General features: G+C 32.3%; 2 protein-coding genes and 1 pseudogene across 5 annotated transcripts; all 3 read left to right on the top strand.

The window, feature by feature from the left end:
- The first annotated feature begins 4,201 nt into the window (after positions 1 to 4,201).
- Positions 4,202 to 18,462, top strand: LOC146936118 (F-box/kelch-repeat protein At3g23880-like). Of its 3 annotated transcripts, none has more exons than XM_085751133.1 (2): positions 4,202 to 5,460; positions 18,196 to 18,462. In XM_085751133.1, the coding sequence occupies exon 1, from the start codon at positions 4,260 to 4,262 to the stop codon at positions 5,430 to 5,432; it is 1,173 nt and encodes a 390-aa protein (XP_085607259.1). In that variant the 5' UTR covers positions 4,202 to 4,259; the 3' UTR covers positions 5,433 to 5,460; positions 18,196 to 18,462. The 3 variants fall into 3 exon arrangements, with proteins under 3 accessions (XP_085607259.1, XP_085607258.1, XP_085607260.1); XM_085751132.1 differs by lacking the exon at positions 18,196 to 18,462 and adding an exon at positions 8,686 to 9,029; XM_085751134.1 differs by lacking the exon at positions 18,196 to 18,462 and adding an exon at positions 6,058 to 6,333.
- Positions 13,403 to 18,462, top strand: LOC146936119 (F-box/kelch-repeat protein At3g23880-like; annotated as a pseudogene). The gene is made up of 2 exons (XR_015030460.1): positions 13,403 to 14,704; positions 18,196 to 18,462. The product of XR_015030460.1 is annotated as an F-box/kelch-repeat protein At3g23880-like (transcript).
- A 2,757-nt stretch (positions 18,463 to 21,219) lies between these two features.
- On the top strand, positions 21,220 to 22,687 carry LOC146936117 (F-box/kelch-repeat protein At3g23880-like). The gene has a single exon (XM_085751130.1). It carries the CDS (start codon positions 21,379 to 21,381, stop codon positions 22,510 to 22,512), a length of 1,134 nt encoding a protein of 377 aa, XP_085607256.1. The 5' UTR covers positions 21,220 to 21,378; the 3' UTR covers positions 22,513 to 22,687.
- Positions 22,688 to 26,018: the final 3,331 nt, after the last annotated feature.

Below are 26,018 nucleotides of genomic sequence, written 5' to 3'. Positions count from 1 at the left end.
ATGATGATCATATTGTTTTATAATTGTTAGTGATATGATTAAATTCTTACACACATGCAACACATTTTACGACTCATAACATTGATGGAATGACCTGAATATGATTGATATAGTATAGTATAGTTTATGAGATTGTAGTGAAGTTCCTCTCCATATGTGTGTTGCCTTATAATGTCTCGATATTTTAGTTAGACCTAAAACCTCAAAATACCCCTTATAGACTTGTACATTATAGTTGAAATGTCTCTTTCAGGTTGGTTGTGTTTGTTCATTTCAATACAAGGGTTATTCACTGTCTGGATTTCTCGAGTTCATTTTGTGGTTTGGAGGTTTGCTGAAGATGGTTGTGGAACTTCTAAGTTATGTTGATTATTTCTTATGGAGTTAAACTAGAGGTGTAAAAACATATATGTTCTGAATGGATACTATAAACTTGTTTCTACTTTATTATTGTATGTTGTATGTCTTGATGGAAGGTGATAGGTTGTGTGATTGTGAAGCCTATTGAAATGGATCATTAGAGGGGTTTTAACTGCAAAATGCATTTGGATGTTGTATTTTTCTTGCAAAAACATAATAAGAGCCCCTATGATTAAGATTATTAATATTTTTTTATATATATTTTGGTTATGTTCGTGTTTGTCAAAAAAAAAAAAGTTATGATAGTGTGCAAGTTTTTTGGAAAAGGTATTTGTTAAAAATGAATTTTATGCAGAAAGCGAAAATGCAATTTTATTTTGATTAGCTTTGAATAAAAAAAATACGAGAGAGGGAGGGAGGGAGAGAGTTTCTTAAAAAAATAATTTTTATATCATTTATGAGTAAATTACACTTCTCTCTCCCCTGAAATATGTTTTAATTACACTATTCTCCTATTTTATATTAAAATATAATTTTTTTGTGTGGTCATATTAAAATAGAGTTTAATGGTGGTGGGTCGACGGTTCAAAACAACTTTGCACAAACAACCTATCAAAACATTTTTTTTTTTGACAAAACCTATCAAAACATTTAGAATCACCACTTCAATTAATGTTTTTAATTTGCGTGACAATTCAGAATGTTTTGATTGGTTGAGTGTGCAAAGTTGTTTTGAACTGTCAATCTATCACCATTAATCTCATTAAAATATACACTTATCTCCCATTTTATTCAAAACATATTAGAAAACATTTCACTCTCACTTCCCAAAAAGAACCTTGAATTATATTCATCTTCCCTCTTATGTTAAAATCTACACTTTACTTTCTCAATATATTTTTTTTATTTCTATTAATCTTGCAAAAATATTAATCTTTATTTTTTATAAAAATTGGTATATAACATAAATAAATTAATCTTTTTTTGGCAAAGTTCGAATGCATATTTTTTGCTATTTTTTATTCACAATTTTATTAACATGCAGTTTTAAACCCTATTATAAAATAAGAAACAACATAAAATAAAATTCAAAAACGTGAAAAATTACGAAAGTCGTTAAAGTATGATTTTAAAAGTGAATTTTATACCATAAATTATAAAATTAATAAAAAATATTTAAATTTAATTATCATTGTCATTTAAATCACAAAGAAACCGAATTTATTTTTCTTAAATGGTGGTTTAAAATTAGTATATATCATACAATTATTTATTTATGTTAAAATAGATTAAAGTGTAGTGAATATTTAATTATTAGGAGAGAAGATTGTAATTCAAGCATCCCAGTATTAATTTTATTTTTCAAGATAGGGGGTGTATATTTTAACATAAGATGGGAGGGGAGTGTAATTCAAACTTCTCTTAGAAGAGCCAAGTGTAATTTACTCTATTTATATTAAAATAATTTTGAAAAAAAAGCTTACACACAATAGTAAAACAATTATTTTTTTTAAAAACATGTCCTTAATTTATATAAAAATAATTTTGAAAAAAACGCTTACACACAATAGTAAAACAATTATTTTTTTAAAAAACATGTCCTTAATAATGCACAATTGGTCCTATTTATTCTTTGAAAACTTGATTAATTAAGGTGATTGGAATAATTTTGTTTATTATTATAACTCAGTTTAATATGTTTTGTTTAAAAACTTGATTTCTAGGTCCAAAACTGATTTCAAATTTAAAAATTGGGTTGTAAAACTAGATTTGTTAGATAGGTAATCCATGTAAGAGCAATCTTAGATGTTCATAAGGATACTCGTAATCATCTTATTTGAGCACACTCACATAGAGAAAAAAAAATGAAAACAAGAATAATTTTATGTGTGTGCTTAAATATTTTTATTTGAAGTTATGTCTAAATATTTATCATCTCATAATTAAAACTCATTATCCAATTGTAATATTTTGTTTGTTGTTCAATGACATCTTTCTCATATCCTAATCTTTACTAATATATTAAATAATACAACCTCTTTCGGCTCTTTTGGGGTGATTTTTTCTCTTTCCAAAAATACTGTTAAGTTTCAATACAAATAACACATGTAACAAGTAGATAAGAATAAATTTAAATATTAAAAAAATGTAACAAACACGATATGAATATATATATATATATATATATATATATATATATATATATATATATATATATATATATATATCTGTGTGTGTGTGCGCGCGCGCAAACTAGATGAGTATATTTATACTTACTTTTTCGTTATCTCAATTATACCCTTGAACAAACTAGATGAGTATATTAATACTTCGCTTGTTCAGTAGGTTTTCAGCGAAGATATTGCAACTGATATTCTGAATACTCTGTTGGTTGCGCAGGTAACAAGTGACAGGCTGGTTTGGAAGGTAGAACATATAATGGAATTTATACAGTGAAGAGCGTGTATCGTCTTTGTGTTGAGGACCTTGTCGACACTACGCACCTACGTAGATCGGGCTTTTGGACAGGTATTTGGAAGTTGAAGGTACCTCGCAAGATTAAGAACCTAATTTGGCGAATCTGTCGTGGTGTTTTGCCCACTAGAATTCGGATGCAAGATAAAGGGGTCCAATGCCCGACCCATTGTGTTAGCTGTGAGCATCATGACGAAGATCTTGAACATGTTTTCTTTTATTGCTCATTTGCTGTTCATGCATGGAATCAAGCTGGGTTATGGCAAGCAGTGCAGTAAGCGGTTCAGTCTACTACATCAGCAGCTGAAGCAATTTTTCTCCTTCTGCAACAGCTGCATTCAGAACTACGGCACAGATTGGTAGCTATCATTTGGAGTCTTTGGAAGCACCGTAACTTAAAATTATGGCAGCATGAAAATGAATTATGTGCACACGTTGTTGACTGTGCTAGACACATTATGGACAAATGGCTGGAAGTTCATTCTGATCTGAGACAACAGCATGGTTCAGCATCTGCTGCTGCTGTTCTGAAGGCGAATGATCCGAGACAACAGCATGGTTCAGTATCTTCTGCTGTTGTTCTGCACTCTAACACGGCTGGTCAGGAGCTGCTGCAGGAACCAGTTGTTCCAGCTGTGATTCGGTGGCAGAGACCTGATCCGGGGCGCATAAAATGCAACATAGACGCTTCATTTTCTACTGAACTCAATCGTGTCGGGATTGGACTATGTTTACGGGACGAGGATGGTGCTTATATGTTAGCAAAGACCATGAGCATCTTGCCCATGGTTGCTGTCAACGTAGGGGAAGCACTAGCTCTTTTTCATGCTTTACAATGGATGTGTGACATGCGTTTTGACAACGTCGATTTTGTAGTCGACTCAAAAATTACAGCAGATGCTATCTTATCGAACAGAGTGGATGTTACTGAGTTCGGCCAAATAATTGCAGCATGTCAGAATACTTTGTCCTCCTCTTTCACAAACTTTAGGGTGGAGTTTACTCAGCGACAAGCTAACGTGGTAGCACATGCTCTTGCTCGTGAAGCCACTGAATCCGCTAGTCCCATTGTTCATTTTGATTTACCCGATTGTATTGTTACTCTTATTATGAATGAAATGCTATAAGCACTTTTCTGTCAAAAAAAAATTAGTTTTTGTTTCTTTTACATAAGTACACGTCTCAATTTTCAAATAACTTTTTTGATGAGATATAAATGATAAAACTTATAATATCATTAGTTTAATAATTTAACAATAAATATAATTTATTTATTTATAACTTAAAAATTAAAAATTAAATATTAAATGAAGTATAAAAATAGTTAAATTGCATATAGATAATTGAGAAAGACTAGAACAAACTTATCTCAGTTGTTACATAGAATCGAACCCTAATTTTGGAACCTTCACTCGCTCAAACAAATGGCGCACGTTAGCGATGAGGACGACCCAAACGACATCGTTCTTACGTCTCTGTCACTCACGGCGGAAACAACCACCGCAACAACCCAGCTTCCTACTCTTCCGTTTGATGTCCTGCCTGAGATTCTATGCAGGCTTCCGGTGAAATTACTCGTACAGCTTCGATGCCTCTGTAAGTTCTTTAATTCTCTTATCTCTGATCCAAAATTCGCAAAGAAGCACCTTCAATTGTCAACAAAGCGCCACCACCTCAGGGTAACATCTTTTCAACCACCTCACGTTGCTGAGAAACATTATGATTCCCTACTTTTCTCGGTTTTTTCTACTTCTACCGTTATTGCACAGACACAACTTTACCCTCCTATTAGTACTCTTACAAATGGATATAAATTTGTAGAGTTAAGGTATGGATATAAATTTGTAGAGTTAAGGTGCTCTTGCGATGGCATCTTTTGCGGTTATCTCGAAGATGATTCTGATTCTTATTTTTTGTGGAACCCTTCCATTAAGAAATTTAAGTTATTGCCTCCTTTGGAAAATCCAGCCGAAGATGTTCCTACGTACGTAAGCTTCGGGTATGATCATTTCATTGATAATTATAAGGTCGTTATTGTTTCTGTAAAAAAAGAAGTTAGTGTTTATACTTTGGGAACTGATTATTGGAAACAAATAGAGAGCATTCCATATGATTGCCACATGTTTGGATTCGGAATATTTGTGAGTGACACTGTTAATTGGTTTGCAAAAGATGATTCAGAGATAGATTCAGGGATAGATGATTTCATTCTTTCTCTTGATTTAGAGAAAGAGTCATATCAGCAACTTTTCCTACCTAATTATGAGAATGAAAAGGTTCGGTGGATTTTGGGTATGGTGAGGGATTGCTTGTGTGTCTCTGCCAGTAGTGATATATATTGGGATGTTTGGATCATGAAGGAGTACGGAAATAAAGAGTCCTGGACTAAATTGTACACTATTCCTAACCTGAAAGATCGTGGTTTACATGCCTATTCTCTTTTATATATTTCAGAGGATGACCAACTGTTGGTGGAGTGTTATAACGAGTTGGTTGTTTATGATCCCAAAACTGGTACTTTAAATATCCCTGAGTTTCAAAACAACTATGAACTGATATACTCAAATGTCTACATTGAGAGTTTGATATCGCCCTAAGCTGGGATTCAACGGCAACATATATATGGTTAGTTTTTATTTGTGTTATTTATTTTATCCCTGCTTTGATTATTCATGACTTGTTAGATCATTGTTAATCAATGGTTGACCACTGCTTTTTATTTTCAATAGTTTGGTTAATATTTTTTTTTTTTTTTGAAAATTCGGTATCCGATCCAAGAATCGATTCGGACCAATCCCACCGCCCACTTGCGGGGGCCCCATTTAAAAGCCAGAGCAAGCTCTGTATGGACTTAGCCCACCGAAATTGGCACCGGAGGGAATCGAACCTGAGACCTTTGGAGGAGCAAACTCCAAGATCCCAAAATAGTTTTTTGAAAACTTGGTTAATATGAGTTGTTGATTCGCTCACATCTTGCACTATATTTTAAATAGTTCACAATCATGAATTGCATTCAATGGTTTGTCATTTGATTTTCTAAGATTTGTGTTATGGTTTAGATGTTATAATGTCTGCTTAGTGTTGCACAAATTTCCTAATGTTTGTTTCAAATCTTACACAATGCATTATGAACTAAACTGAATATGTAATAGAATTTGAAACGTATTAGGCCTGGATGAGTTTGTTTTGCATTGATGAATTTTTGTTACGGTTTTCTGATAGAACTTGTAGGCCTGATTTGACTTTCATGTGGATACGGTGTGGACCCTCATAGGCCAGCTATTTGGAAAGTGTATGTCTGGAAAAGAAAGGTGGCACGAATATCCTCTAGGTGGTTAAAGGAGAGAGTATGTAATGAGGTGATAGGGAGTGGAGAGCATTATTCACCTTTTTGATACTTTGTTGGTTAGGAGACTTATCTCTGGTAGGAGTCATAGACTCTGGTATTTCCCTTTGTTATTTCTTTCGTTGCTGTCAGAGCTTTTAGCTCATACTTCCATCAATAAAATCTCTATTCTACTGATATACGCTGTCAGAGCTTTTAGCTCATACTTCCATCAATAAAATCTCTATTCTACTGATACTTAAGTTCTCGGTTTCTATCATTTTCTAGATATATAAGAAAAAAACAAAATTCATTTTAAAGTTCGGTTGTAAAACACGAAACATGGTGCATCAATCAGAATCGGTCCGAATTGGGTTGATTCTCAACTGGTCTGATTTGATAGAGTTCAACTTGCAAACCAGTTTGGTTTTCAATCAGAATCGATGCTGAACTGAACCAAAACCACAGTTACCGAGTAAATTTTTCATATATTTTTTCTTGCCCAAACTTTGAATTTACTACGCCTTTTCCTGAAGAACCTCACCTTACTGTTTCCAATGTTCGTGTTCATTGCTCCATAAAGATCTGCATGTGTGACACTTTGTTTTTAGCAAATGCACTTTTGTGAGTAGCTAATCTAGTTGCCAGTTCTCATTAGACATTTGCTGATGTAACATATGCTATGTGATGAGGATTATACTTCGCTGCATAATGGAATTTACTCATGAACATGATCTAATTCTTGCAGTGCTTCTATTTTATGATGTATATGGTTACATTTATCAAATGAGGATTCTTTACCAATTAGCCTTTTCTTTTCTTGGTGATGATAGTTGTGCAATTATAGGATTGTTCATGATACCTAGGTCCTTTCTTTCCTCGTTTTCAACAATATAAAATCAATTAGATGTCCTTTCTTTCCTCTTTTTGAACGATATAAAATCAACTGATTATCTAGAGATTGAGAGAGAACAGACTCATTTCTTGAAACTTCAGCTTTCCCATGATAGTTTGGGATAGCATGGTCATTCTCAGTGTTTGTTATCAGCTCAGTTGTTGTACACACTTCTCTGGTATGATAGCGGTGATTATTGCAAATTAATAAGTAAAATATTTACGACTCATAGTACAGTTGAGTTGCATCTCTACTTAGGACAATATGAGTTGGGTTGAGTTTAACTATGGAACGAGACGACAAAGATAGGAGTAGAAGATTCATCTTCGTAGATTTTTGAATCCTTTTTTTTCCTTATTGTTTAACAAGGTTTTCTTTCATATTAAGTAATCTTCTAGAAATGCTACTTTCTAGTATTGCTAGATGGTTTGACTCTCTTGCATCTGTTGGTTAATTTCTTGCACCAGTACTCCACTAGCGAGATTGAAATGCAATTCGATGCCTCATTTTCATCTCTCTGGTTTTGAGAATAAGAACAAATGTTGCATGTGTTTGAGTATTTTCCAAAATGATGAAAAGGTGAGGTTGTTAACAGAATGTCAAGATGTTTATCATTATGAGTGCTTGGATAGGTGGCTTATTGCTCATCCTAGTTTCCCTCTCAGTAGAGCTTCCCTCCATGCAATGTCAGTCATCAATTTTCTAAAGAAATTAACATGTTATTAATTTCTTGGTAACTTTATGTCTTGCTAGTGTTGAAATAATCATATAGTACATTCAGTTTTCTATTAAGGGTAACCATTACCACTATGTTTGTTTTGATGGTAATTATTATTTGAAACATTTTGGTTTCTGTTTTGACATGATATTGATTAATTGTGCATATGATTGATTTGTTTTTATCGTTACTGCTTAGTGGTGTCTGTTTTGTGATTGGCTGAGTTGAAATGCTAATATGATTCGTGCCATGCATTTATTTTCTAGCTGCTAAGTACTCACTGTCTCGTGTGTTGGTAGAGAGATGTGTTAGAGGAAATAAATTGAATGAATCATAAGAAGGGAGAGACAGAGCGTCGCAATTTAGAGAAAAATGACCGCACTGTTGCGTGTGACTGAACTTGCACGAAAAACCTGATTTACTTTTACGATCTTGACTTCAATTTTGCGATTTCACGATCTTTACTACTGTTTCTACTATGTTTTTTTTTTTTTTTTTTTGAAGAAGCTAAATTAGCCCACCTAAACTGACACCAGAGAGAATCGAACCTGAGACCTCAAGGAGGAGCACACTCCCAGATCCCAAGCCAATACCACTAGGCCAACCCAAGTGGGTTTGTTTCTACTATGTTTCTGCTATATTGATTTCACGATCTTCAATTTTGCTTCTAAGATATATTCATCGTATTGTTGTGTAAATGATATTTTTAAATTCTTACACACACGCAACACATTGTACGATTCATAACATTGGCAAAATGGCCTGAATATGATTGACATAGTGTCTGAGATTGTAGTGAAGTTCCTTTCCATATGTGTGTTGTCTTATGATGTCTCAATATTATAATTTTACTTGCACCTTAAGCCTCGAAATACTCCTTCTAACTTAATAGTTGGAATGTCTCTTTTTCAGGTTGGCTGTGTTTGTTTGTTTCAATAGAATAGTTATTCACAATCAGAATTGCTCGGGTTCTTTTTGTGGTCTGGAGCTGCTGAAGATGGGGTGAAAAGGGTAATGGTTCTAGGGTTATTTAACTTCTGAAGTTCTGTTTGATTATTTCTTTTAGTGACTTTATTATTGTATGTTGTTTGCCTTGATAGAACATGGATATGTTGTGTGATTGTGAAGCATAGTGAAGTGGATAATTGAGGGTTCTTCAATTGCAAAATGCATTTGGATGTTGTATTTTCCTTGCAAAAACATATTTAGTACCCGCTTGTTTAAGATTATTAAAATCATTTTACATGTTTTAGTTACGTTTGTGTGTAAGTTTATTTTTAAAATCATTTTTCTGCAGAAAATGAAAATCTATTTTGATTAGGTTTTGAAGAAAATAATTTTAATAGAAGAAAAAAAAATACAAAATATGTCAATGTTAAGTATACAAAATCTCTCTTCAAAAAAAAAAAAGTATACAAAATCTGTTAATTTAGTCTTGAAATTGACATACTTTCATATATTTTAGGGATTAAAGTGACAAATTTCATATAATTTAGGGGCTATTTATTATATTTATATAGTTTGAGGACAAAATTGGAGAGTGATAGTTTAGAGACTATTTTAATAGTTTATTTGCTATAGGCATTAGTTTTGAATGGGTGATAGAGTTGAAACAAGTGATACTAAGGTTCCCGTAAGGCATCTATACACCTATGCCAGAACTAAAATAAGAACAAAGAAATGAGAAATTATGGAATGAAGATCTGCAATAATCTTCAAATATAGAGGTGAATGAAGCACCAATAAAAGGTGCTGCAGATACAGAATTAGTTGAATACTGAGATAAGCCTTTCAAAACTGAACATGTTGATAGTTGAAGATGAGGCTGTGTTGAAGGGAAATCAAATTCTTCTTGATGAGTTGTGAAGTGGTGAAACAAGAGAGTGAAGTCTATAGAGGTTGTTATGTCATTGTCAATTTCATCTTGTGAGTCAAAGATAATCGAAAGGTTATTATTGCTGTTTGATGTGGTGGTGTTGTTGTTTGTGGTAGTGATTGTTCTAGTTGTTGTAGTAGTATTGCTATTGCTATTGCTATTGATCTTATGGTCTAATTCTAAATATTGAGATATGTTTATAGTATATGAGGAGTGATTGTTTATTCTCTTTATGCAACAATTTGAGCTAGAGGAGAGGTAACCTCAGTTTTGTAGACTCTTAGAACAATTCAGGGTCACAAAGTACAATTGGAATTGATGTTTCATCCTGCGGTGTTAAACAAAAACAATGTATAGTGTATTTTCATAATTTCCTTTAAAATGTACTTGAGGGGGCAAAGTCTTTGAAAACTTGAATTGTGACTAAAATCTTGCCTCATATTCATTCACCCATAGACATTTGTCCTTGCCTCACATACAAAAACTCCTCGTTCTCATGCTATATCACTTGTCTACATATTGTTCTTTAAATAGTTCACCAGTTAAGATTCTTCCTTCAACTTCCAACAAACTACACCTACTCATTCCCTTCCATCAATACCTGGATCTCCAACTACATATGATGCATTCCTATCTTTTACAAAAAAATTCTCTATCTCTTGCAACCGTTAAAGTAAGGACACCTCAGAGACTATGTGTGTCCATGTGTACAATATGTGTCGGTGTCTGTCAATCTAAGCGGCAGTTTAAACAATTGTTCAAAAAAAAAATTTCTTTGTTTCGACACACCTTACCATTGGATACTTGTTAAAACAACTATGAGTGTTAAAGACGCGTCGACATATTGATAGTTATTAAGGAGTTAAAGACATTTAGATTGATTACATAACTTAACTTTTCGATATTTGATGGATGAATTAAGGTGAAAGGCTATCCTAACTTTATTTAGGCAATTTTTTTCTACTAAATAAAATTGTGCAATTTAGATGCACATATATGTTTTAACTCTTAATTTAGATTTTTATAAATAAGATATTAATTGTTTATATAATCTAATTATAATAAATTCATGTGTCATTGTCAATGTCATGTTCTTGACGTTAGTAACAATGTCAACTTATTGGTATATATGTCTTAGCGGGTGCAACACACAAGAGACCAACCGAGAATAACACTAGTAACAATGTCAATTTATTCTTGATCTTCATATTATTAGACATTCCTACTAAATAAGCTATACATCTTACAACTTTGTGTGGTTCTTATTCTTAATAGCCAATTAGCACAAAAATGGCCATTTTTCAATCTTTCATGCTTTTTGTTGTCAAGTTACTCCTGTTTTCCTCCCAAATTAATCCATTAGAAACAGATATCATAATAACCCGATTTCGTTCTCTTCATGATGGAAGCACACACACTGGTTCCTTAAACATTTGCTTCATTTCATATCATGCAAGTATTAAAAGTAGTTTTCAAAGTTAACAAATATGTTGTGCAAAGAGTACTTTTATTTACTATGGATGATTTTTGTGCAGCTCAGCATTGAAAGAACTACATATGTAGGTCATGAAGCTGGATTGCTTTTAGTTCATTTCTTACTGTCAGAGACTACTTTGTATTTAATCATGAGTCAGACCCTCCCCTCCCCTTCCCTCCAAAATTCTTGAACCAAACGGACCCTAAAAGAAGAACATGTATCTATACTATATATAAAGAAAACTACCCTCCATTTTGAATTTTTCTTTACAAAAATGCCCTCCATTTTGAATACAATGTAACAAATAGATAAGAATAATATTAAATATTAAAAAAATATAACAAACACTATATATATATATATATATATATATATATATATATATATATTTATACTTACTTTTCACTATCCCAATTATACACTTAAACAACTTTTTTCTATAATAAAGATCGACGTTGGTTTCATTAAAATAAAGATTTTTTTTTTGTTTTATTATTGGTTTCATTGAAATAAATAATCATGGTTATTTTAGTTTGTTATAAATTGAAAGCAACAACATTTATATTTTTAGTTTTAACCCAAATCAAAATTTCATACAAAAAACACTGTTAATAATTTTCAAACGTTAGCGCAATACGTGTCCGTCTTTTCGCTAGTTTGATTATAAAAGACACTAATAGAGCCATGTAATTTTAGCTCATTATCCAATTGTAATATTTATAATAAAAAGTTGGGTATTGTTAACTTGTGCCCTAAGGGCACAAGATAAGGAGCTATATGTAGAAATTTAACCTTGGAAATTGTGCATTAATAACCTGAAAATCTTAAAAAGTTATATTTTCAATACAATATTTATTATTTAATTATATTTTAAGATCTTTATCTTGTAAGGGCACAAGTTAACATTTTTCTAAAAAATTTTAGGGTTAAAAATATTTTTAGTTTTAGTCTTTAGTTTAGTCTCAATTAAATTTTTATAGTAATTTTAATCCTCCATCATATTGTAATCTATAAGAATAGTCAAAATATGTTTACAAAATTGATAGTTTTAGTTCTCTCTATAAAATGCAAATAAAGATTAATAATGAATATCTTTTCTTTGACAAAATTTTAAAGGATAAAATAAAAAGCTTGTGATTTTGTACTAACTAAGGATATATTTAACTTAGGGGGGTGTATTGGATTAGGATTTTAAAAGACTATTTTAATAAAAAAAAGTCTTTAAGATTTTAAAAGACTGTGTGAGATTGTATTGATTCTGTGAGATTTTAAAAGACTTTTTATGTAAAAGACTTTATACACTCAAGATTTTAATGGATTTATCACACTGACTTTTAAGGATTTCAAAGGATTTTATGGGATTTTAAAATTTTAAAGGATTCAATGAATTTTAGGGGAAAAAAGAACAAACTTACAAGTGTGAATGATAAAAATAATGAACAAATAAATTCTAGCGTTTGAATAAAGAAAAATAAAACCAATAAAAAATTCTTTTACTATTGATTTTAAAATTTTAAGGATTTTATGGATTTTATAAGATTTTAAGGGACTAAAAAACACTCTTAACACATTATTCTCCATACACATTTTTTATTTGTTAAAAATGTTATTCCCACAAAATTCAATTGTACATATTTAAAATTATGACAGCCCTTACAAATCTTTCAAAAAAAAAAAATATTGTGTCAGCCCTCATTTTGTGTTTGAAATTAGAGAAGTTGTTTGGGTTTTTCTAAGAGAGGTGAGAGAGAGAGAAGAGAGGAGAGAGGGAGGGAGAGAGAGAGAGAGAGAGAGAGAGAGAGAGAGAGAGAGAGAGAGAGAGAGAGAGAGAATGGAGAGATAGAGAGACGAAGAGAGAAAGGAGAGAGGGGGAGGGGAGAGAGAGAAGGGAGAAGAAAGAGATAATAACTTTTAAATGAAAAACAATCCCAAGAAATCTCATCTTTTCATGAAAGACTTTTTCTTGTTAAAATTACACTACAAAATCCCACAAAATCCATCAAAATCCAATTTATTAAACAATCCTTCGAAATTTGAATGATTTTGAATACCATGAGACTTTTTTTAAGTGATGAAAAGTCTTGATTGAATACCTCAAGACTTTCTTAAAATGACAAAGAGTCTTGATTGAATACCACAAGACTTTTTTTAAGTTGCAAAAAGTCTTGATTGAATACCACAAGACTTTTTCATAATTAAAAAGTCTTTTAAAATCCCATAGAATCCTAATCCAATACACCCCCCTAATCTTTTATATGTACATAAAGTGTAACTCAACTGGCAATGTCGAAATTGAAGATTGAACACTTTTATTTAAGTTCAATCTCAATGTGTTTGAGTTTAAATGGTGTTTATCATTTCGTGTATATACTCAATATATATAGCTTCCGTTTCTAATTTGGGATTACAAACCCTAATTTGTGGTTGTTTCTGTTCACTTAGTGGTTGTTGTTAAGAAAGGAATGGTGCAGGGTAGAAGCGACGGGGAAGAAGAAGACCCAAACGACATCGTTTCTTCTCACTCAGATGCAACAATTGACCACCGCAAACCATTCACCGGAGCCGATGCTTCCAACACTTCCCTTCGATGTCCTGCCTGAGATTCTATGTAGGCTTCCGGTGAAATTACTCGTACAGCTTCGATGTCTTTGTAAGTTTTTCAATTCTCTTATTTCTGATCCCAATTTCGCAACAAAGCGCCACCACCTCATGCTAACATCTAGGAACCAACATTTGGGTGAGTACGTTCTATATGATTCCCCAATCCCTTCGCTTTTTTCTACTTCCAACGTTATTACACAAACACGGAATATTACTACCTGGCCCCAATGTGCTCTTGCGATGGCATCTTTGTCTGCATGCTCGACGCTGGTTCTTATTGTTTGTGGAACCCTTCCATTAGAAAGTCTAAGTTATTGCCTCCTTTGGAGAATCACAAATTGATCAGATCACTGAGCTTTGGATACGATCATTTCATTGGTAATTATAAGATTGTTGCTGTTTCTGAAAAAAAAAAAAAAATGAAGTTAGTGTTCATACTTTTGGGACTGATTATTGGACAAGAATACAGGACATTCCATATTCTCACCCCATTTATGGACTGGGAGTATTTGTTAGTGGCACTGTTAATTGGTTTGCATCCGATGTCATTATTTCTCTTCATTTAGAGAACGAGTCATATCAAAACCTTTGCCTACCTGATTCCGAGAATAATCCGTGGACCCTGGGTGTGGTGATGGATTGCTTGTGTGGCTTTGCAATTCGTGAGATGTCTTTGGATGTTTGGATTTTGAAGGAATATGGAAATAAAGAGTCTTGGACTAAATTGTACACTGTTCCTGACATACAAGATCGGGGTTTAAAACCCTTCACTGCATTATACATTTCTGAGGATGACCAACTGCTGGTGCGGTGTATTGAGATTGAAAGTAGCAATGATAAGTTGGTTGTTTACAATCCCAAAACTGGTACTTCAAATATTCCTGAGTTTCAAAACAACTATGAACGGATATACCCAAATGTCTACATTGAGAGTTTGATATCACCTTATGTTGGAATTCAACTGCAACATATATATGGTTAGTTTTTGTTTGTTTTATTTATTTTATGCCGGCTATGATTTTTAGTGACTTGTTGGATCATTGTTAATCAATAGTTGATGATAGAATCTATAGGGTACAAAATGACTTTTATTTTCAACAGTTTGGTTAATTTGAGTTGCTGATTCTCTCACATATTTCATTACTTTTTAAATAGCTCACAATCAAATATTGCATTAAATGGTTTGTCATTTGATTTTCTAAGGTTTGTGTTATGATCTAGGTGTAATACTGTCTGAAAAAGCTTATTTGGGACATATTAGATGTTTTGTTGTAAAGCTGCCTTTGTTGCTCGCGGCATTCAAAAATTCAACAATGTCTTTCACTTTTGTTGCTGCCTCTGTTTAATTCCACTCTATTGTTCTTTTGTTGAGTTTGGGTTATTGCCTATCAGTAAATCATAAATTAGTTGTGTTCTGTTTCTGGCTTGTAATTGGATTTTTGTTCTGCAGCAGAAGAACTATGAACAAAGCATAGACCAAAATCTGTGATGTAAATATAATTGGAATTTAAAATGACCATTGATGATATCCATTGCTTAAAATACAATGTTTCAAAACTAGTAATAAAAATCTAACTAAGTTGTTAATTTGTTTTTGTGGTTAAAAATCATTAGAATTTTGCCACTGTCATTTTGAAACATATTATGCCTGAATCAGTTGGTTTTTTGTTGACGAATATTTGTTTCATTTTATAGATACACAAGCAAAAGAAAAGAGTTTTTGCAAGATAATGTTTTTTACCCTTTAAGTTATATACTTGAGATTGCAATTCTACAACTATCTTTTTGGTTGGTAGTGCCATAATGTTAACATTTGAGAAATCAGTTTAGTTGGAAATCAGTTTTGTAATTTTGTTCTCAAATTAATTTACTAATTTTGAACCATGCAAAACTGGTACAGAATCGGAAACTTTGTTTATTAAACTGTGTTAACTAGTTCAGAACCAAAGAACCCGTTTTAAATTGTTTCTTCAACTGGCTCAGTTTGAAATTACAGTTTTGTTCTCAAATTTTAAACGATATCAGTTCATAAAAGCATGGTACATCAAACCACAAAATCAGTCTGAATTGGGTTGAACCTCAACATTTTACATTTGTCATTAATTGTTTGTTCTTAATTGTTGTTGGTTTGAGATTCTAGCTAGAAATTGTTTGAGTAATGTTTTCCTAAAAGTATAAATTTTGTTTTAGGAGTGTGGATATTGGAGTGTTCATGTGGAAACGGGGTCAAATAGAGTAGGAGATCAGTGCTGGTTTTTTTCTGATTTAATGTTAAACCATATAATTCTACATTTGTTGTGGAACGAGTTGATTGTGGGGTAGTTTCAGCTAGTGTTTGGTTGCATTTATATCCTTGTTTTCTGTTTATTTCTATAACCTACATGATTACATTTCTTTATTTCCTTGCATGTTTGCAAAGTATGTACCAAGAGATAGATGCATGTATAACTAAGATATCTATGACTAGTTTTTATTCTTCTATACCATGTCAGTTTTAAATAGTTTGTGAAGTACATGAAGAAATTGGAGAGTTAGCTTCCTCATGTGTAAGTCTCACCACTTCTTTAAATAATATGACTACGACTGAAAATAATTCATCAGACCTTGACTATTGTAAAAAAGGTTATGTGTCAGGGATTATATTCTTGCAGCAATTATAGGGTTGTTCTTGATGCCAGGTCCTATTATTTTTCCTCTTTTTGAAAGATCTAAAATCAATTAGTTATCTAAAACCATGTGTTGGGTCTGATTATGGAACGAGGCACACAAGATAGGAATAAAAGATTCACTTTTCTCAGATTTTAGAGTCCTTTTTTATAAAAAAATTCTACAAGGTTTTCTTTCAATATTAATTGACTATCTATGAATGCTTGTTTCTAGTATTTCTAGATGATTAGACTCTTGCATTTGTTGGTTCACTTGAATTTGTTTCATATGATGCTAGTTTTTGGATCTCTTGGAAACAATTTCTTAGAAACACCTTGACTATCGAATTGGCTTACTCATGTGCTGCCTAATATATAGTTATTACCTCTGCAATTCCCATTATATCATTTCTCTAAAACAATTAGCAATTCAATTCTCCAAACCTTGCAGTTGTAGAATTAGCACATTTTTTTTTTGTGAGGATCAGGTTCTTACACCACTCGCTCTTCGGAATATCTTACACATCACATTTTTGTGAAGAATTCATATATAACTTTCTGAAACGTATAGTGAGATTGTAATGCAATTCTATGTCTCATTTTCATTTCTCTAGTTTTGAGAATTAGAAGGAATGTTGCATATGTTTGAGTATTTTTCAAGATGATGGAAAGGTGAGGTTGTTAACAGAATATGAACATGTTTATCATTATCAGTGCTTGGATATGTGGTTTAGTGCTCGTCCTAGTTGCCCGCTCTGTAGAGCTTCCCTCTATTCATGTTAGTCATCAATTTTCTGAAGAATTTAACATGTTATTATTTTCTTGGCAACTTTATGTGTTGCTAGTGCTGAAATAATCATTTAGTATATTCAGTTTTCAATTACGGTTTACCATTACCAGTCAGTTGATTTTGGTGGTAATTATTATTTGAAACATTTTGGTTTATGTTTTGACATTATACTGTCCATCCTTTTAATTGTGCACATGATTGATTTTTTTGTTGTTGTTGTTACTGCTTAGTGGTGTCAAGTTTTGTGATTGGCTGGGTTGAAATGTTAACATGATTTATGCCTTTCATTTTTTTCCCAAGCTGCTATGTATTCACTGTCTGGTGTGTTGATAGAGAGATGTGGGAGAGGGCAGAAACTTAACGAATTCTAACAGGGGAGAGACACAACGTAGTGATTCAGAGAGAAAATGGCTGCAATATTGAGCTCGACATAGGGAGATCGAGTGAGAGACCGCACTTTCGACACAAAAAACCGATTCATTTTTACGATCCTAGCTGCAATTTTGCGGTCTCAGGATGTTGGCTACGGTTTTCTTACCAAGTGATCTTGTGTAGGATCTATTGTGGGGGACGATTAAGATCTTACAATTTAATTTGTGATTTGGATAAGCTTGATAGTATTCACAAATTCAAATTGATATTGAGCATCTTATGCTTTTTATGTTTTATCTCTTACTTTTTGATAGTGTTTAATGGAGATAACTGATTATTCTTCAATGATTACTATGAAAATGAAAGTTTTGTATATTTTAGACTTTTATTTGCTGAGTTTTAAAGTTGTTTTGCTGCTAAGATATATGGTCATCTCATTGTTCTGCAAATGATATTATTGAATTCTTACACGCACGCAACAGTGTACAATTCCATAGCATTGGTTAAATGTTGTGAATATGATCTATATAGTGTTTGAGATTGTAATGAAGTTCATTTTCATATGTGTGTTTACCTTATAATGTCTCAATATTTTTATTTTAATTGCACCTGAAGCCTCAAAATAGACTTATAACATCATAGTTAAATGTTTCTTTTTCAGCTTGGTTGTGTTTGTTCGTTTCAATGGAAGGGTTATTCGCTGGCTGGCTGAATTGCTTAGGTTCGTTTTGTGGTCTGGAGCTTCGCTGAAGATGGTGGTGAAAAAGGGTAATAGTTCTAGTGTTGTGGAATTCATAAATTCAGTTTAATTATTTCTTGTGGAGTCAAACTAGATGAGGTGAAAAACTATATGTTCAAAATCTAACTCTAAATTAATTGTTTGACTTGTATGTTTCACTGTGTTATTCGAAAAAGTGTTGAACTCTCCTGTGCATGTTTCTCCCAGGGTAGCCTCATTATATGGCAATGTTGTATGTTTGATTTTGATCATTTCTACATGTTTCATTTTGAAACCTCGTGACATTGTATCTTTGATAGCATTATTATATAATTTCAACTCTTATCTATATTTTTTTTTTGAACAAACTCTTATCTATATTTTAAGGCTGGCAAAATGGCTACATGAAGTTTGTAGAAGAAATTGAATTGTGGTTGACAATGGTCCTTGAAAATTAAGTTCGGAGAAGGCTACATCATACGAATAAGAAAGACATAAGGCTAGTGAGCACACCTTTAATTGGTTTATGCAATCTATCTGTTTGTTTGGATTTTTTTTATTATAGCAAACATACAAAAGTAACTTTAAGATTTTTTTTTAAAAAAATCTCTAAATTCTTTTAATCCAAAATTTCTAATTTTTTAAAGAAGTTAAATTAGTCCACCCAAATTGGCACTGGTGAGAATCGAACCTGACACTTTGATAAAGAGCACACTCCAAGATCTCAAGGCAAGACCAATATGCCAACTTAAGTGGATTTATCGTCTTTTTTTCTTAATGTGATGAGTTAATAAAAGGGACATAGTAAGTGACAAGAAAAACAAAGCGAAAAGTCTAGTATAAGAGTAGCAAATAAATGAAATTCATAGTTTTATTTAAAAATGTGTGTGGTGCACTAGCCTACAACAATATCTCATTCCCACCACTTAAAAGTGACAATCAACACTGGAAAAATACGACGATGGCGAAGACGATGAGCATATGAAGAAGAAGATGAATATTTTTTTGAGTTTTTTTAACGATAAAAATTATTTATAATAAACACTACTCTTTACTAATAAATGAAATTCATAGTTTTAACTTACATGTTTTAATTGATAAAAGATTTGTTCTCTAGAAAAAACAGATAAAATATTTGAATGGAACAAAAAAAAAAGATAAAAGATTCAACTGTTACAAATAAATAAGATAAATTATTTGAAAGAAACCAAAAAAGATAAATGACTTAATTGTTTTTTTTTTTAAAAGCTAGAATAAAGTATAGTAACCAACACTTAGTCTCTCAAACACAAGATGTGCCAGAGAAGAACTAAGGTAGAAGAAATGTTTGTTACATCATGTTAACAATGGGAAAAAAAAGAAATAGCCATAATGCAGGCACATTTAAAATACATAAGCTAAAATAAATTAAGTGATAACTGGAAAACATAAAAGGGAATTAAGCCATCACATGTGATAATTAAAAACAAAATTAGAATGATTTGCCTTCAACCTCCAAAAGGATTGGAGCTTAACTTTATCTAAAAGTTTTTTTTTTTTTTGAGAGATGCTTGAATGATGCTTAACTTTATCTAAAAGTTGAATGATGCTTAATTGTTACAAATAAATAAGATAAACGACGCTTGAATTAATTTTGCCTAAAATTTATAATAAATACCGAAGCAAGTTTGGTTAAATAATATTAATAAAAAAAAACTTTTGTTAACTAACAAATTTCAATTGAATTTATAAATACATTTATTGTTTTGGAAATGGAAAAAATTTAAAATAAATTTAAATATTTAAAAAGAAATACATTAAGTAATAAAAAATATTATACATAATTTATAAAAAAAAAATTAAACAAACAAGCTTATTAATGTCATTTTATATTTATCAGTCATTACAAATGCTTATTTTACCACACTTTTAGGCATTGTTTGGTTCTAGGGAAGGTGAATGGAAAGAAAGTAGGAAGGAAAGAAAGTTCATCAAAATTTGTGCTTCCATTGTTGGGTTGCACTGTCAGAGAGGAAATAAAGTGTTCTTTGGGTGGGTCCCACATAAGAAAACTTTCCGCTCTGAAGTGTGAAGAAAGATTGAGCAGCACATCCATTTTGGTATAATTACTAAACAGCCCTCGCTTTTGAAGACTTTCTTTTACACATGTGCAGTTTTTTTACTACCAATTGATTTTCTTCTGACGTCACAAGGCTTCAAGCTTGTTATCCTATCCATCCTGGTAACAAAACTAAGGCTTTGCTATTGTTTTATTTTTATTTTATATCGTCACTTTTTTGTGCATATTATAGTCTATAGACATGTATGTATTCATTCCCAAAAAAAAATATACGTATATATTCATTTTAATATAAGGACATTTATGTCATCTCATAAAATTATAATTTTCTTTCCTTTCACTTTATTATCACTTTCATTCATACCAAACAACTAAAACAATCATCTCACTTTCCATTCACTTTCTACTCACCATCTTTCCTTTAACATTCTTTCCTTATACTTTCTTACCTTTCACGTTCTTTGGTTGTCCAAACAAAGCCTTAATTTAATAATTTTCCAACTATAAACTATCAACCATCAATTATAAATTAGATTTTTTATACCTATGAATTAGTTTATAGGGGAATTAGTCATTTTAACCGCTGAATGGGAAATGAGTAGTCACTTTAGTCCCTGAATGCAGAGAAATTGCAAAACAGTCCCTGAATGTAGACTCTGTTGGTCAATTTCAGGGACTAAAGTGACGAACAGAGTCTACATTCAGGGACTAAATTGACTAACAGAGTCTGCATTTAGGGACTAAATTGACTAACAGAGTCTACATTCAGAGACTATTTTGCAATTTATCTACATTCAGGGACTAAAGTGACGACTCATTTCCTATTTAGGGACTAAAGTGACTAATTCCCCAAATTTATAACTTATCTTTACCAAACACACCCTTAATTGAATTGAACAAGCTAGTTTTTTTTATCCATCAGCTAGAACTAGAACAATTGAAATTCTTACCCACGCTGAGACACTGAAAAGTATTGTAGGCCGCTGGAGAGCACACGAGAATAGGCTGAAGAGGGGGGAACTCAAACATGAAATTCACATAGCGTCTGTTTCTATTTCACCGGAGCAATGGCGCAGGGTAGTGACGCCGTTTCTTCTCATCCACTCACGGTGGAAACAACCACCACTCAGAGGAAGCGATCCACCGGAACCCTAACATGCCCACCGCCTCTTCCAACTCTCCCTTCTGATATTCTGCCTGAGATTCTGTGTAGGCTTCCGGTGAAATTACTGGTACAGCTTCGATGCCTCTGTAAGTCCTTCAATTCTCTTATTTCTGATCCTAAATTTGCAAGGAAACATCTTCAATTGTCAACAAAGCGCCACCACCTCATGTTAACATGTATCCACGACATCTCATGGGAGTGGCTTCTGTGTGAATCCCCAATCCCATCGATTTTATCTACTTCTACCGTTTTTACACAGACACAACTTTACCCCACTAATGAATGTAAATTTGTGAGCGTAACGTGCTCTTGCGATGGCATGTTTTGTGGTGAGCTCTATCTTGGTTCTTATTTTTTGTGGAACCCTTCCATTAGAAAATTTAAGTTATTGCCTCCTTTGCAAAATCCACGCAAATATGTTTTTTCCCACATAGGCTTTGGATATGATTGTTTCATTGATAATTATAAGGTCATTGTTGTTTCTACCAATAATGAAGTTAGTGTTAATACTTTGGGGAATGATTATTGGACAAGAATAGACGACATCCCATATTCTAACTGCATTCGGGGACAGGGAGTATCTGTGAGTGGCAATGTTAATTGGTTGGCAAAGGATGATTCGAGTATGCATTTCATTCTTTCTCTTGATTTAGAGAAGGAGTCATATCAACAGCTTTTGCTACCTGATTTCAAGAATGATCCATGGACCTTAGATGTGGTGAGGGATTGCTTGTGTGTCTCTGCATCTAGTGATATGTTTTCAGATGTTTGGATTATGAAGGAGTACGGAAATCAAGAGTCTTGGACTAAATTGTACAGTGTCCCTCACATACAAGATCAGGGTTTCGACTTCAATAAAGCTTTATATATTTCTCAGGATGACCAACTGTTGGTAGAGTTTGAGGAATGGCAAAGTGAGAAACTCAAGTTGGTTTTTTATGATTCCAAAACTAGTACTTTGAATATTCCTGAGTTTCAAAACAACTATAAACAGGTAGCCTCAATTGTATACATTGAGAGTTTGATATCACCTTAAGCACGGATTCAAATGCAACATTGATATGGTTATTTTTTTTTATTGTGTTATTTATTTTATGTCTGATTTGATTCTTGGTGATTTGTTGGATCATTGCTAATCAATGGTTGATGGAATCTGTAGGTTGGACATTGCTTTTATTTTCAATAGTATGGTTAATTTCAGTTGTTGATTCTTTCTCATCTTGCATTATATTTTAAATAATTAATAATCATGAATTGCATTAAATGGTTTATCATTTTGTTTTCTAACATTTGTGTTATGATTTAGATGCCATAATGTTAAAAAGGTTTGAGAAAACAGTTCTGTAATTCTGTACTAAAATCTGTTTACTAATTTTTGAATTATGGAAAACTGGTTCAGAATCAGAAAATTTGTTTATTCAACTATGTTAACCTATTCATAACTAGTTTTGAACTGTTTTTCAACCAGCTCAGTTTAAAATCACAATTTTGTTCTAGAATTTTAAACCTTGTTGGTTAAAAAACACAAAACATGGTGCAATAATTCACAAAATCAGACCGAATCAGGTTGATTCTCAACTACTTTGATTTGTCAGAATTGCCAACCAGTTGGGTTTGATTCAGTTTGGTTTTTCCATGCTGAATTGAACCAAGACCACACCTGTAGTTTGGTCAACTATATTATTCGAGCAGTGTCACCACTGCCAACAGTTACTGAGTAAATTTTTCAAGTATTGTTTCCTTCCCAAACTTATAGTTTACTAATGTAAAGTTCTATGCATATTCACCTTTTCCTGAAGATAAGTCTAATATATGCACTTTCATGAGTAACTAATCTAGTTGACAGTTCTCGTTAGACCTTTGGTTAATGTAAAAATATGTTATTTGAAAAGTATTACATTATGTTGCATGGTCGAATTCATTCATGAACTAGATCTAATTCTTGCAGTGCTTCTATTTTATGATGTATGGGTTGCATTTATCAAATGGGGAATCTTTACCAATTACCCTTTTCTTTTTCTTGGTCGTGATGATACTTGTGAAATTATAGGGTTGTTCTTAATATCTAGGTCCTTTCTTTCCTCTTTTTGAAAGACATAAAATCAGTTACTTATCTAGAGATTGAGAGAGAATAGAGTCTTATCTTGAAAACTTCAGTTTTTCCATGACAGTTTGGGATAACATGGTCATTCTCTCTGTTTTATTTCCTTAATTACTTTATACACTTGTCTGGTATGATAGTGTTGATTACTGCAAGTTAATAATTAAATGATTAATGTATATATGGCTCATAGTACGGCCGAGTTGCATCTACTTGGGATAATATGAGTTTTGTTGGGTTTAAATATTGAACGAAACCCACAAGATGGGACTAGATTTTAAAATCCTTTTTTCTCATTGTTTTACAAGGTTTTCTTTCAATATTAAGTAACCTTTCTAGCAATGCTAGTTTAGTATTGCTAGATGATTTGACTCTCTTACCTCTGTTTGTTAACTTGAACTTGTTTCATTTCATATCACGCTAGTTTTTGGCTCACTTATAGAAACAATTTCTTAGAAACATCTTCACTATGGAATTGGCTTACTCTTGTGCTCTCTAATATATAGTTCCCACGTCTGCAATTCTGATTAAAGCATATCCCTCTTCTCTTCTATGTATATGAAACTCATAGGTTGCTATGTTATGCTCTGAAACCTGTAGCAATTCATTTCTCTAGACCCTTCATATTTAAGGTCACATCACTCTATTTTTGTGAGCAACATAAAGTTTCATCCTTGAAGAAATCATCATCTTGCTGTGAAAAGAAAGTATTAAAAAAGTATTTAAGGATGAGAAACAACAATTCAATAGATTTTGAAGCCTAAGGTCTACATCAATGACGGCTCAGAATGTGGTTGGCAATTCCTACAACCTTGCTGGAACTTAGTTTCACATGGACGATGAGAGTACTAGTTTTGATGTTTTAGTTTCCATTGAGTCAACAAAGAGGTAACTACTGACTAGTTTTAGTTTCAACATGTTTGCAACCAACTAAAGTTAGATGACTCAACGGCTAACCAACCTCTAGATCAATTTTTGGCTTATTGTCAAGCCTCCAAATCCTTTTCTATGCCCAACTTTGTAGCCATATTCTAACATGAATCAACTAAGTGATTATTTTCTGTCCCCACACTGCATTTAGCTGACTCGCTCTATTTTCTAAATGTCATCATCATTGTCCCCTTTCCTCGGTATGATTCCTGTCTTCTCTCTTCATGTACTTATAAGTCCTTCTTCTATGCGTCAGCTTTCACCTAGCTACTTCACCAGATCCAAAATTAGCCTAAGCAAAGACTGAAAAAACTAGATGACAGTTTAGGATTAACATCTTCATTTTATGTGTTTGTTATTAGCTTATTTAACTTAATTGCTGTATACACTAGTCTAGTATGATAGTGTGATTAGTGCAAAATAATTATTAAATAGTTAATGTATATATGGATCACAGTACAGGTGCATTGCATCTATACTTTGGACAATGGGTTTGGCTGGGTTTAATTGTGGATAGCAATAGAATATTCATTTTCTTAGATTTTAGAATCCTTTTTCTGTCATTGTTATTACAAGATTTTCTTTCAATCTTAATTAACTTTTAGAAATGCTAGTTTAGTTTTTGGCTCACTCTTAGAAACACCTTAACTATGGAATTGGCTCACTCTTGTGCTCCCTCATATATAGTTCTCACCTCTGCAATTCCCATTAAAGCATGTCCCTCTTGTATATATATGAAACTCATCATAGGTTACTATATCGTACTCTAAAACCTGTAGCAATTCATTTCTCTAGACCCTGCAGTTTTAACCAAACTTCGTTTCTATGAGCAAAAGGTTCTTACACCACTTTCTCTTCTGATTATCATATACTTCACATTTATGTGTAAATGATTGTTCTTTAGCTTTATGCAACTTAGAGTGAAATTGTAATGCAATTCTATCCCTCATTTTTTATTCCTCTGGTTTTGAAAATAAGAAGGAATGCTGCATATGTTTGAGTATTTTCAAGATAAGGAAAAGACAAGGTTATTAACAGAATGCAAACATGTTTATCATTATGTGTACTTTGATATGTTGCTTTAGTTCTCATCGTCATTGCCCTCGTTATAGAGTTTCCCTCCATACATGTTAGTTATATATATTGAGTATATACACGAAATGATAAACACCATTTAAACTCAAACACATTGAGATTGAACTTAAATAAAAGTGTTCAATCTTCAATTTCGACATTGCTAGTTGAGTTACACTTTATGTACCATATAAAAGATTAAGTTAAATATATCCTTATCCTTAGTTAGTACAAAATCACAAGCTTTTTTTTTATCCTTTAAAATTTTGTCAAAGAAAAGATATTCATTATTAATCTTTATTTGCATTTATAGAGACTATTTAGAGAACTAAAACTATCAATTTTGTAAACATATTTTGACTATTCTTATAGATTACAATATCATGAGGATTAAAATTACTATAAAAATTTAATTGCGACTAAACTAAAAATATTTT

This window comes from Medicago sativa, chromosome 3 (genome assembly GCF_051527215.1).
Source record: "Medicago sativa cultivar Bolivia chromosome 3, Bolivia_mono, whole genome shotgun sequence".
Lineage (NCBI taxonomy): Eukaryota > Viridiplantae > Streptophyta > Magnoliopsida > Fabales > Fabaceae > Medicago > Medicago sativa.
The sequence above is the reverse complement of the archived record's forward strand: the minus strand, read 5'-3'. Positions and strand labels throughout refer to the sequence as shown.

Excerpts from the sequence above, each read along its gene's own strand:
- LOC146936118 (XM_085751133.1), top strand. The coding sequence starts at position 4,260 with ATGGCGCACGTTAGCGATGAGGACGACCCAAACGACATCGTTCTTACG.
- LOC146936117 (XM_085751130.1), top strand. The coding sequence starts at position 21,379 with ATGGCGCAGGGTAGTGACGCCGTTTCTTCTCATCCACTCACGGTGGAA.